The sequence below is a fragment of the Callorhinus ursinus genome, unplaced genomic scaffold (assembly GCF_003265705.2).
Source record: "Callorhinus ursinus isolate GAN/ISIS: 27379988/994484 unplaced genomic scaffold, GSC_fseal_2.0 scaffold36, whole genome shotgun sequence".
NCBI lineage: Eukaryota > Metazoa > Chordata > Mammalia > Carnivora > Otariidae > Callorhinus > Callorhinus ursinus.
Genome location: NW_027397098.1, coordinates 5,070,479 through 5,084,659, shown reverse-complemented (window position 1 = coordinate 5,084,659; position 14,181 = coordinate 5,070,479). Strand labels below are relative to the sequence as shown.

Sequence of the window (14,181 nt, the reverse complement as noted above, 5' to 3'; positions counted from 1 at the left end):
GCCCTGAGGAACACCACTGCCATCTTAAACTCTCACGTCCTGAGTGACCCTCAACCACCATGGTTTAGTCAGTCTGTGGACCTACCCTGACATAAAGCTAACCACACTACTACAGTCTTCGCTCCTAGTTAAGTCAATCACCTTCTGATTAAACCAGCAGGTTTATGGAAATCCATACCCTCCCATACTAATTCTTGAAAAATAGCAATTTCAGACTCATAACTATGCATTTTAAATAGGTGCAAAGTACTCAGCCAAACGCTACTGCTGTTGCCGCCTTTCTGTACTCCCTCAGCCCTCCTCCAAATCCACCCTCCATAAAAGTTGACCTACTGCCCACCAACTACATCAACTTCTAACTTGTTGATGCCTCCTAGGTACAGAGGCTACACAGTAGTATCTTGTAACAATCAAAGGTGGCCCCTTAATCAGATATCTTCACTAATTACCACAGGCAACATACATTATTCCACATTATTCCTTGAAACTTTAAATGGATGGTCCCAAGAGAAAGACTCCTGTTAACGCACTTTACACAGTAGCATTCGAGAAATTTTTTTTCACATCTAATTTGTTGCACTATTTTCCTCATTTCTGATCTAAAACACCACTGATAATGACTCATTTTCTAAGAAGAACAAGTATCAACAGTGACATCAATAAATTAAGATACAAAAAAATGAAAGCAAACCTGTTATAGAGAGGGCATAACAAAACACACAAAAATAATAGCAGGTAAGTTAAAGTGACAGAAAAAGAAAATTTATCCCTCAACATTAAGGAGTTTTTTAAATCACAGGAAGAAAACACATCCACATAGTAAAAATCACCATATACTTGTCAGTTGTCTTTTAAATTCAGAAACAAAATCTATCATAGACTCCCATTTAAACATGAGTACTTAGACTGGTACTTTGAAATTCTCCTGGAAATGTTAAGAAATCACCTGCAATGAGCCCTTTTCCATAAGTTCTTTCAGTGGCATGAAGACTTTAAAAATTTTTAAGTATGAGCTCCAAAATAAATTCTCAATTCTGAGAAATATTTGAAAATCACCTGTTTTGTCTCTCAGTATTCTGAAGCTCCCTGTGGTCCCTTTTCAGGTGTTTGGTCAAAGATGTAAAGTATTCTTTTAAAAGATTCTGGAAAGGTTGTTGTTTCTCTGGACTAATTATCTCACTAGGAGGAAAACTCAAATTAAACTTCTCTGCAGCACTCTTCACTTTCCGCGGCACAAGACCAGCAATATCATCTCCGCAATGTCGACAAAAACTAATCACCACGGAAACATGAGTATGGGATTCCCGATCAGCATTAATAATATTTTTTAGCTGTTCATAGATTAAGGAAAGACCTTCCTTGTCAGTGAAAATCCCAACTATTGTCAATTCTGCAATGAAACGCAAATCAGTTCTTAACTTGGTAATGTTAGGGGTTTTCTCTTCTTTCCTCGCTTCAAAATGTTTTTTCCAAACCTGAAGAAGTGATGGAGCAAAGTCGGCATAACGCTGGTGAAAGAGAGAGCACAAGTGCACAGCACAGTTCACATCAGATATTTTTAGCTTTGCTTCCACAATAGAAGCTACAGCTTCTGCAATGTATTTGCTTAAATTTAGGCCATTAAAATCATGGGACAAGGAGTCTCTCTGTTGTTCTGTAATAGTTTTTAGTTTCTTGACAAAAGCAGTATTTTTCTTCAAACTTGAGTCTAGGCGGCTAAAGAAATTTTCCTCTGGCCGGCTGTCTGGAGCATTTTGGTTTTTGCTACGAAGTTCCTTCCTTAACTGATGTCGTTCCCAGGCTTCCTGATGAAGCTGAAGGGACTCCTCTTTCTCTCTATATAAAAAACAAACAAGTAAATAAAATACCTTGTATATTTTGAAGAATCACTGACAAATTTCATAAAAGTGAAAGACAATGAAAACATAATCATATAAGCATCAGCATCCCAAAGAAATGAAACAAGCAAAAAACCTTTTCCTACTTTTTTTTAAATATTTTTTTCAACTCACGACCTGTGATCAAGACCTGACCAGGAGTCGGACACTTAACCGACTGAGCCATCCAGGTACCCTTACTTTAAGATTTTGTTTTTAAGCAATCTCTGCACCCACATGGGACTCAAACTCACAACCCTGAGATGAAAAGTTGCACGCGATACCGACCGAGCCAGCCAGGCACCCCTTTTCCAACTTCTAAAGACATTTTATTAATGACTTAAGATAATGAAAACCCGGTATACTGAAAATACGAAATGTGGCAGAGTGGATGATTCTGAATAACTAGAGCAAAAATCATTCTGTCAACTAGCAAACTAAATGGATAAAACACTTTTGTCAATTCTACCTCAATAAAGCTGCAAAAGTAAATGGATTAAACACATAATGTGTAATATGAAAAATATAAAATAATATAAAATAGGATATAAGACCTAAAACAGATAAAAGCATTGGGAATATAGAAAAAAAAAATGTCCACAAAGAATACTTTAAAGAACAGTGTTTATAAAAAGAATGCAATAAAAATGTTTTGATATTTAAGTACTTTTCCATACTTCAGGTTTAACCAAACCTCTAATAAAGCACCTTTCTCAGTTTGGGTCTTAAAATTCAAGTGTAATTAAGAAAATCTGGAAAGGGGGCGCCTGGGTGGCTCAGTTGGTTGGGCAACTGCCTTCGGCTCAGGTCATGATCCTGGAGTCCTGGGATCGAGTCCCACATCGGACTCCCTGCTCGGCAGGGAGTCTTGCTTCTCCCTCTGACCCTCTTCCCTCTCATGCTCTCTATCTCTCATTCTCTCTCTCTCTCAAATAAATAAATAAAATCTTTAAAAAAAAAAAAAAGAAAATCTGGAAAGGAACTAGAAGATAACTGTAAGATAAAACTCCTTTAATAAAAGGTTAACAGTTTATCCTGAAAAAAAAAATTAAAAGATGGAATATGAAGGAAGTGCCTCCCAAAATTTTAAAGAAAGAAAAACTTATATACGTACAAAAATAAGGGTTAACAAAATAAATAAATAAATAAAAGTATTCTGGGGGGCTGAACTTTAAAAAAAAAAAAGATGGGGGCGCCTGGATGGCTCAGTTGGTTAAGCGATTGCCTTCGGGTCAGGTCATGATCCTGGAGTCCCAGGATCGAGTCCCGCATCGGGCTCCCTGCTCAGCAGGGAGTCTGCTTCTCCCTCTGACCTTCTTCCCTCTCATGCTCTCTATCTCTCATTCTCTCTCTCTCAAATAAATAAATAAGATCTTTAAAAAAAAAAAGATGGAACATGTTTAAATTGCAAAAGTAGTAAAATAACTTGAGCAGGAGCAGGAAGGTAGGGACAATCTTGACTTTGAGGCTTCTGAGATACCAAAATATGTAACTTTAAAAATATAAATTTCTAAAAAACAAATTTTCATCTTTCAGAGATAACCATCCCTGAGCTACCCTTCTATGATTTTTCAACTAAAAGCCACAATAAGTTAACAGGGAACACAGACATGTGAATATCCCTTGGAAGTCTCCCAGCCGCATGCAAATAAAGGATTAGCAGTGAGAGCACACTTTAAGAAAGAATAACTCATTATGTATATTCTTTAAATAAGTCCATTTTCATCTGCAATAAAAACAGTTTAAGATACATAAATGAAATATTTACCATTGAAATAATGAGGCTTTAAAGTACTCCAGGGGAAAAAAGTGGGGTAGATAGGGTGGTGTGGGGCTTGGGAGGACTGGTTTGTTATTCTTTTCTGTTTTTTGCATATGTTTGAATTTTTCCCATTAAGTTGGGAGTCTGATGGTTTGGGTTTTTGTTTGTTTGTCTGTGGTTTGTTTGGGTTTTTCTTGTTCTTTCTGTACTAGGGTAGAGGGAGGAACAAAAGTAACAGTGAAATTGAATATCCTTGTGAATATTTTAAAATTAATTTGAATACATTTTTAGCACAATAAATTTAAAAGTTTAATTTCAACATGTAATTAATATAAAATAATCAGTGAAATACATTATGTTCTTTTTTTCATAAGTCTTAAAACCCAGTGTTCTTTTTACATTTACATTTAACAGCAATCTCATTTTGTACCTGCCTCCTTCTGTGTGGTCCACAGTTTCTTGTGAATTTTTTTTTTAAAGTAAAATATAAGCAAGAAGCTCTCAAGAATCATGGCTCTGAATATTCCCAAACTGGCCTCTACTATTGCCTTCCACACCTAAGGCTCCAGTACCTCTCTAAAAACAGAAGGGCTAAAGAACTTTGGTAGGAGAGTAGGTGGTTGAGCTGTTCTAGAGATCCATGAAAATTCATGTTCGCAAAGTTTTTTAAATCACATATATATGGAGAGAAGAGCCCATGCTACTCAACAGTTGTCACTCGTGCTACATCCTAGTAGATTTCCTGAGGACTACCTTGTTTTTCGCCAGGTCATTATACTACTTATATAGATTTACAAGGTTAAAAATAGATTTCTTTTCTTTCTTTTTTAAAGATTTTATTTCAGAAAGAGAGAGGGCACACGCCTGTGCATGAGCACAAGCATGAACAGGGAGAGGAACAGAGGGAGAAGCAGACACCCTGCTGAGCAGGAAGCCAGACATGGGGCTTGATCCAAGGACCCTGGGACCATGACCTGAGCCAAACGCAGACGCCTAACCAACTGAGCCACCCAGGCACCCCTAAAAATAGATTTAGATGAAAACAAGAATGGGAGGCATTATGGAATTCTTTTTAAGGACAAATTTTTAAAGTTGGCTAGGTTCAAAAAACCCAGCCACTCCACTGTTTATTGTAACCTCTTCAAATTTCATTTTATTAATCTGTCAAATGAGGATTATTAGGACTGCCTTTAGGATATGTGCTGATACGTTTTGTAGTGCCTAGCACATATTAAGAATTCAGCAAATAATAGCCATTAAGAACTAAAGACTTTCAACTTAAGACCGAGACCATGAAAAAAAAAGCTTTTTAAAAAAATCAAAAACAGGGCGCCTGGGTGGCTCAGTTGGTTAAGCGACTGCCTTCGGCTCAGGTCATGATCCTGGAGTCCCTGGATCGAGTCCCGCATCAGGCTCCCTGCTCAGCAGGGAGTCTGCTTCTCCCTCTGACCCTCCCCCCATCTCATGTGCTTTCTCTCTCATTCTGTCTCTCAAATAAATAAACAAAATCTTTAAAAAAAAAAAAATAAAAAAAATAAAATAAAATAAAAAAATCAAAAACAGGGCGCCTGGGTGGCTCAGTTGGTTGAGCGACTGCCTTCGGCTCAGGTCATGATCCTGGAGTCCCGGGATCGAGTCCCGCATCGGGCTCCCCGCTCGGCAGGGAGTCTGCTTCTCCCTCTGACCCTCCCCCCCATGCCCTCTCTCTCTCATTCTCTCAAATAAATAAAATCTTTAAAATAAATAAATAAAAATCAAAAAGTCAAAAACAATCCAGATTACCCTACACCCAAAAAAATACGTATTAAAGATACCTTTATTATTTATGAATTAATTTAATTACGTTTAAAATGAGCAATTAAAGCATCATAAGCATGCCTCTAGTCACTGAAAATAACAGAACGAGTAACTGAAGACACTCTCGTTGAAGTGCACCCCAGAAGTCTGAATCCAAACAATCATTGCTTTCCTAATATTACAATCTTCCCATTCCTTCATATCAATAATAAATGTTCTTACTTCAACTGGGCAGCTTCTTCTTCTTGCTGACGTTTTGCCTGCTCTTCTTGCTTCTTTTTCTCTTCCTCTTCATGTTTCTTTTTTTCTTCTTCCTCTTTTTTCTTTAATTCTTCCTCTGCCTTCACCTTTTCTTCTTCTTTTTTCTTTCGTTCCTTGTCTTCTTTTTTTCTCTTATCTTCTTCCAGTTTCTTCTTTTTATCTTCAGGGACCTTAATAACCTCCTTCTTGGCAGTAAGCTTGATCTCATCTTTTGGTTTCTCCCTGCTGCTCACTGGCCGCCTTTCACCACAGTCTTTTTCCTTGTTGTTTAGTAAAGTTTCTTTTTCTTCCATACTTGCTGGCTTTTTACGCTCAGCTGGCATTATGTTACCCAGAACAATCTGTAAGAATAAAAGAACGTCAGTATTCTTTGTAGTATTGTAAATGCAATGGCTTTTAGATGTGAAACTGTTTTTTAAACAGAACACATTAATGCAATTGTTGTGGAAGATTAAATAAATGCATGCAAAATAAACACTATTTCTGTGATAAAATAATTTCTTGGTCACATTCCACATTCTATCATTATTGGGTTATGCCTCACCTAAGTACTTTTTTACTTTTTACTAAGGAAAAACTGAAACATAAACAAAAGTAGAGAGCACAATATAACCAACCTCCATATACTCACTGCCCAAATTCAACCATTATCAACTACAAAACGTAACATTCAATCATAAATACTTCAGTATGTATCTGAGAATATTTTCAATCGGTTTTAATCCCAACATTTCACATCCGTTAGGAGATGCTGGTGACATATTTCACACAACATGGAACAGAAGTTTTTAAGTTGGAACATAAACGAGCTCTTGCCTCCTATAAATGAACTAACAAAATAGACAACAGAAGATGGATTTCACATTATCATTCTTTTTTTTTTAAAGATTTTATTTATTTATTCATGAGAGACAGAGAGAGAGAGAGAGAGAGAGAGAGGCAGAGGGAGAAGCAGGCTCCCAAGGAGCAGGGAGCTCGATGTGGGACTCAATCCCAGGACCCTGGGATTATGACCTGTGCCGAAGGCAGACGCTTAACCATCTGAGCCACCCAGGCGCCCTTCACATTATCATTCTAACCTTATCAAACTTTCAAATCAGAAACCATCAACTATCTCAAATTATACTAGATTTTTAATCTTTCCATTAGTATCAGTCAAAATTAATCTATAAATAAACATAATGATGATTACAACATCTGTATATTGTCTCTATCTGCCAATACAGTAGCCACAAGATCAGGACTTCTCAGCCTTAGCACTATTACCATTTCGGGCAAGATAACTCTTTGGGGGTTTTGGGTGGGGGGGTAGTAACACTATTTTGTGCATTATACATTTAACAGCATCCCTGCCTTCTCTATTAAGGAGGTGCCAGCAGTATCTCCCCAGTTTTGACAACCAAAAACTACTCCAGGGGCGCCTGAGTGGCTCAGTTGGTTAAGCAACTGCCTTCGGCTCAGGTCATGATCCTGGAGTCCTGGGATCGAGTCCCACGTCGGGCTCCCTGCTCAGCAGGGAGTCTGCTTCTCCCTCTGACCCTCTTCCCTCTCGTGCTCTCTATCTCTCATTCTCTCTCTCTCAAATAAATAAATAAAATCTTTAAAAAAAAAAACAAACAAACAAAAACTACTCCAGACATTGCCAAATGTTGCTTGAGGACAAAATCACCACCAGCTGAAAAACACTGCACTAGCCACATGAGGCTACTTACATGAAAATTAATTAAAGAGTTTGAAATTTTGTTCTTCGGTCACTACCCATATTTCAAGTGCTCAATTCCAAAAGACTAGTGGCTACCACAACAGACAGTGCATAGAATATTTTAATTGTCACAGAAAGTTCTACTGGATAACACTCGTCTTATAGTACAGGCTCTATACAGTTAACTGGAAATAAACTGGAACAAAAAACTGTATTTCCCAGCAAAATTCAGCATTTTTTCTTTCCTAAAAATAAAACTCTCTTAGAACTAGTGTTCTAATATAATTTCTTTTATGGGCAGTGCTTCATGTTTTAAGTCCTAAATCATCTGAAAATTGTATATGAGAAAATCAAAATACTTTCTATTTAAGAAATACAGAATTAAATTATTTAAACTTCCTAATTTTTTATTAAAAGCTAAAAATATACACCGTATTCTTAATAATTTTCAAATATAGATTTTAAGTTACAGCAATAAAAACTACATTAGCACACAAAACATTTGCAATAATAAATATTTTATAAACAATGCATTTATGTCAGCACTCCAATAAAATGTTATCACAGAAAGAAAACCTAGGCCAATAGAAGCACTTTAAGTAATTTTTGGAGGCACAAGCAACACTCTATCTTCTCTCAACCACCTTTTCCTTTCTCTTTTTCTCTTTTACTCTGATTCTCCTCCAGGTTCACATTCTATGCATTTAATTTTTTTTAAGATTTTATTTATTTATTTAAGAGAGAAAGACAAAGATAGCGAGAGAGAGAAAGAGAGAGAGAGAGAGAGAATGAGCAGGGAGGAGAGGGAGAAGCAGGCTCCCCGCTGAGGAGGGAGCCCGTTGCAGGGCTTTATCCCAGGACCCTGGGATCAAGACCTGAGCCGAAGGCAGACACTTACCCGCTTAACCGACTGAGCCACCCAGGCACCCCTACAATCTACGCATTTATTTTAACAGTGACACCCAAAGGCTTCAGTTAACCTCAATGGTGGAACTCAAGAAAAAAAGCTGCTAATCCTGTTTAAGCAATCATTAAAACATGAAAGGGCATAACTACTTATTTGCGTGGCAAGGCAGTGTTAACATTTATGTTATCTGGGAAGCGTAGCAGCTTCAAATACCCACCTTTAATGTGAAAAAACCATGCCCTAAAGCAAGCAAACTTTTAAAAAGAAAATACTCATAGCTACCACTCACTGGCCCCACAGTAAACATCTTACATACATTATCTCATCTAATACTAAAATCTTTATGAGGTGGGTATTATTTTCCCTATTTTATAAATGAGTAAACTGAGACTTGACCAAGTAACTTGACCAAGGCCTCCACAGCTGGTGACAGAGCTGGAATTTGAACCCATACTCTCAACTAAAGTTATTAAGAACCTTGAGAGTACCAAACTGTGAGGTGGAAGACTTGATTATAGATCCTGACAAATCATAGAATTATGTATCTGAATAGAAAGAGTCCCTGATAATGGCTAAGCAGTTTTTATATCACTTTTTTAACTTTTGGCAGACACTAGCTAAAACATACAGGGATAAGATAATTCCTAACGTAACAATACGATCTTACTTAGGGATATTTGTCATTATGCACAGAAAAATAATACTCTTTATATAGAGAGCTGGTATTTTCTGAAGTGAAGTTTATCAACAAGCAACACTTCAATGATACAAGGAACTACAGACAGTAAGAATAGCCTAAAAATTTACAAGTAATGTCTCATTTATGAAGGTAATTTTAAGTTCTATAAAAACATTAAATTCACTTGGAATCTTACAAATTCATAAAGGATCATGTATTAGCTTAACAGAGTCTCCTAAACTTTTGTGACTCTCTACAGCATTCATTTATTCAATAAATGTTTAAGTGCCTACTGTATCAAACTGTAGTAGGCACTCATGAATTGATCCTGCTCTAAAACATAAAAAAACAGATTCTCAATAAGACCCTTAAATCATGGTAGTGATACATTCTTTGAATCACTTCATCCTTGTATTAAAAACATACCCAAAGTACACTTCAAACTAAATTTCAGGGAACAAAAAATATGAGATATGTAAAGACCAGCAATGCAACATGTGAAAACAATATAGGCTTTGAAGTCAGACTTTAAGTTTGCATCTCAACTCTGCAACCTGCTAGCTATGGGAACCGGGCAACTTAACTCTGAGTCTAATCATTGACAAAATGGAGGTACTGCTACCTCTCCTACAGAATTCTTATCTACTAACATAGAAGGTAGTATCAAGAAGGCATTCAATAAATGTTTATTCTTTCACACGGAACACTGAAAAGTTCACTGGAAGATGAGATTTTTTTTAGAATCAGGACTACTAGACTTTACTCCAATTCTCAATTTTTACAATGACAGGGCAGCAGAGGAGTGACCTGCCCGATTACACTAGTTTAATAGCTGGGTCAAGGCTCACTGTCCAGTTCTCTTCCCCACTATATACCCTGACTGAAGATTTTAAAAGCCAAACAAAATATACAAACAATCTAATTTGGATCCACATGCATTTGTACTGTCAATTAAACTGTATTTAGTGAAATGCTAAAATTTCTTTGAAATATTTTGATAGTCCATGCTTTTAATAAACAGCCAAATATTTTACTGAACTATTTCAAAAACTTTTTCAAGTAAAAACTAGAATTTTAAATAGATTTCATCTCAAAATAATCAAGATAAATATTAGTGATCTTTTTATTGGAATATCATTAGTTCTTACAAATTACTGATACAATTAAAGCCAGTCCTTAAAAGGAAGCCATGTTTTAAAACCTTACCTTCCTAGCTTCCCAAGTAGTGCCCTGGCCCTTGGGCTGTATATTTTATTTGGTTTTCTAAATATATTCTGAATGTCCAAAAGAAAGTTAAACTACTTCATTAGCAAAGACAGGTACCAATGGAGTGTACCGGAGAACAGAGTGCAGAGTAAGGGTGTTTCCCTTTGAAAGATAGTCCTTTAGCAAAGTACCATATGGACTATGTATGAAATCACAATCAGACTGCTCTGAAAATACTCAAGAGGAAGACAATGCTGTTTTACCTTTTAATTCTGTGTTATTCAAAATGACCTAAGGGCAGAACCGCACAGGGGCTTTAGAGATCTCCCAGTCTGTGGCTTTATAAAAAGTCCTTAATACCAAGGACTCGTTCAAAGTTTTTACAAATTTCACCAGAGTTCAAAACTGGTTTTCTTGATGAGTCGCACAGTTTTTAATAAACACCTAAAAACTACGATAAATGATAAGGGGTGAGTGACAGTTTTACTTTGGTCTGATGCATCATTATATACAGCTTCTAAAAAAGCAGGAGAGCTGATGGTGCGGTTCGGTGTGTACCCCGCAAATCGTAAGCTGTCTCTGCCGGGCCAACCTGACGACCAAATACCGTGTGATGATGATCTCAGTTCAAAAGTACCAACGAGAGTAAATACTAGGGAGCCCTGGGATGAAGGCAGAGCGAAAAACCCTCAGCCTATGTGACTAAAAAGAAGTAAACCAAATAACCCCTGCCCACCATTCCCCAACACCGAAACCCCTTCCCCTCCACACACATCTCCCACAAACCCCTGCTCCTGCTGCACATTCCCATACCCCACACGCTTCCCCGCCACAACTCCCCTTCCTACGGGTACCCACGGTCACCTTCGCAGACCATCCTTGCCCCAACCCCAACTTCTCACCCCACACTCCCTCACCACCCGAGACCGAGACTCTCCGGCTGGTCTCCCTACTCTACATCCTCCCACACACGCACCCTCCCCACTTCCTCGCCCTCGCTTCCCTCCCGGCTCCCGAAGAGCTTTCCCCAACCTCCCCTCGCTCTACTCCACACCCCCAAACACCTTCACCCCGCCACAGCAGGCTGCCCGCCTTCAGCCCCGAGGCCCAGCCCGGGCATGTGGGGCAGACACCCCATCGACCGCCCCTCATGTGTGCCCCGGGCCGGGGGCGCCCGCGTTCATGGGCGCCTCGGGGAGAGGGGTCTGAGGAGGACGACGCCGGAGCTGCGGTCCGTCTAGTGCTCGCCGCCCCCGGAGCGCTGAGGTGCGGAGTCGGCTCTTGGGTCCCTCAGGGAGTAGGAGTCCAGGCCGGTGCCCCCCAGCCCCGCTTCCTCCCGATCGTTGGAGCGGAGGGGAAGGAGGTTCCCCGGGACTCACCTCGAGCCTGTTGTCAACATTAGCCCCGGGTTTCCCAGCACCAACTCCAGCGCTCGGGCTCTCCCCTCCCCTCCCCCCACCTATCTCGCAGCCGAGGGCCCGCCTTCCCTCAGCTCCCCCTCCTCCCTCCGCCCGCCGGCCCTCCCGCCCGCCACTCACCAGCGCGGCCAGGCTGCGAGTGGGGGCGGGGCGGAGGGAGGAGGAAAGGAAAAAGCTGTTCGCACACATGCCTGATCGAAAACTGTCCGGGTCTCCGTTCCCCCGGCATATCGATGCCCTTAGCTAAACCATGGAGTGACGGATCGCGAGCAAAGGCTCAGACAGGTGCGACACACATACAGGCTGGTTCAAATTGTCCATCAGATAAGAAGAGCGAGTTTTTCAGACAGGCAATGAATAGGGCAGCCACAACCAGCACCTCAAGTCAGGTCCCCAGCAGAGGGGAGGAGTGTTCCAAGGACCGAAGGCAGGAAGTGGATTGGTCGCCAGGAAAGGGAAAGCGCCTAAATTGGAGATGCGCAGGCGCAGGCACTTGGGGGATTCGAAGGGGGGAGCTAGAATGGGGTGGGGCGGAGCTAACAGGAGGTAAGGAAGGGCGGTGGAACAGTAGGAGAATTACGGAGCGCCATTAAGGACAAGTTTGGCCACGTGATTCTCAGGGGAGTTTCCTGGAGCGAACGTAAGGGAGAGGTCTAAGAAGGGAAAGTTTGATTGGGCTAATTTGAGGGGTGAGGTTGAAGATTTAGGAAGTTGAAAACTGGAGAAGCCAAAGAATATGGCTGGTGGGAAAAGTAGAAGTTGGTTAGGAATGGGTCTAGATTTAAAGAGTGCCCTAGAAAGACAACGAAAGTCCCGTGGGGGAATTTCCAGAAGCACTTTTTTAGTTGTTCGACATAAAAACCCAGAATGAAGAAGAAAGGTTTTTCTCAAGGATCTTAGAAAGTACCCTGTCGTAGCAAGCAAATTAAAAAAAAAAAAAAATTAAAATTAAATGACCTCCCTGAGTTACTGAATGTAATCACTTGTTTAAAAAGTTGGCTAGTCATTTCTTCCGATTGCGAAACCAAGTCAACTTTTTTAAAAATGGGCATTAGTTTATCCACACAACTTAACTCCTCTTAAATTGCGGAGTTTGTGTACCTGGCCTCCGATTTTTATCGAAACAGTGCTTAGATCTGCTAACATGATCTCGTACTGGTTGGCTTTGACTGATCAGGAGCCAAAGGAACAAGGGTGCAAAACTGGTCTTGATTCTTGCTTGACACGTGGCGCCTCACCCGATATAGAAGCTCGCAAAATGAGCTGCTACCAACCTCAAATGCATGAGGCTCATTTGTATTCAGCTTTTGCCCATTTGCCTCTATTCAGTGGTTCGCTTTCCATTTATTAGTAGCATGCAAATAAATCGCCTTCACAAATGGAGTGTTGATGTTTCCTGTACTTAGATTTTTTTTTCAAAACACTACTAATAGGTCGATCATTTAAAGGGTAGTGAAAGTGAAAGATAAATGCTGCTCTTCTGCACCACTGATAAACAAGTAAGTGGAGGAAGACACCTGGGTGGCTCAGTTGGTTAAGCATTTTGTTCTTGATAATCAGGTCTGGATCTCAGTATTGCTAGGCATGGAGCCTACTTAAAAACAACAATAACAAAACAATTAGGAGAGAACTGTCCCAAACCACCATACTGGGGATGGCCACCACTGTTCTTTTCCCAGAAGTTTTTCTCATTTTGTCTGCCTACCTTGAGAAAATTTACCTCTATGCTGTTAATGAATAAATCTGCCTATCCAAGTCAATCTTTACCTTTCATGAGGTATTAAAAGGAAATCCTGTGAATACAGGGATCAAAAAAAAAAAAGACTTTTTATTGCGCTTTTGCTTATTTTAAATTTATTTTAATTAATAATCATAATAATCTTGTAGGTATTATGATTCCCATTTTATAGAAACTGAGTCACAAAAAGATTAATTCAGTATCACAAAACTTGTAAGCATACTATTACACACAAGTCCAACTCCAAAAACCCAAGCTTTTTCTGATGTATCCCACTGCCTTAATGCCTATACTTTTTCATAGACTGAAAATGCTCCCCTTTTTTTTCTTTCCAAAGAAAGATGTCAAAAGCCACCAAAGCCTTCTGATACGAGGCTATTGTTGCAATCTCTAACTAGAAGAAACACACTTCTCTGAAGAAGTCATCATTTTTGCATTCTGATAATTCAAGCTTCACTGTTTTCTGTAGCTACATTATATTTAGTTTTTAAGTGTCTATCTAGATATTTCATTATTTGAGAAAATTCTAAAAAATGCCTTTTCCTCTACCTGCTTCAGTTGACAGAACTACACCATATGAAAAAAGAAAAAACTGATATACATATAATTTACGTGATACTATTTTCTATTTAAACCCCAGTTACAATGCTGCTTGGCATTAGAAAGCAAAGGCAAGAGAAAGGGATTACAATTTCAGGGCAAGATAAATCCTAAATTAAAAAAAAAAATAGGGCTCATGTGACATGAACTGCCTGGTGCCCTGCTGAATATGTGCTGTACCTTGAACAAATTCACCTCCGTCTTTTAGAAGCTGATGTCTAGCTTGACTAATTT

At 39.4% G+C, this 14,181-nt stretch overlaps 1 protein-coding gene across 3 annotated transcripts in view; it reads right to left on the bottom strand.

The window, feature by feature from the left end:
• Nucleotides 1-11,704, bottom strand: part of UPF2 (UPF2 regulator of nonsense mediated mRNA decay) — a 108,744-nt gene extending 97,040 nt beyond the window's left edge. For all 3 annotated transcript variants that reach the window (XM_025853513.2, XM_025853514.2, XM_025853515.2), the window contains exons 1-3: nucleotides 11,571-11,704; nucleotides 5,659-6,038; nucleotides 1,057-1,836 (exon numbers count right to left, since the gene is read on the bottom strand). In XM_025853513.2, the coding sequence (XP_025709298.1) occupies nucleotides 1,057-1,836; nucleotides 5,659-6,020 (1,142 nt within the window). In that variant the 5' untranslated portion in view covers nucleotides 6,021-6,038; nucleotides 11,571-11,704. The remainder of the gene's footprint in view (nucleotides 1-1,056; nucleotides 1,837-5,658; nucleotides 6,039-11,570) is intronic.
• Nucleotides 11,705-14,181: the final 2,477 nt, after the last annotated feature.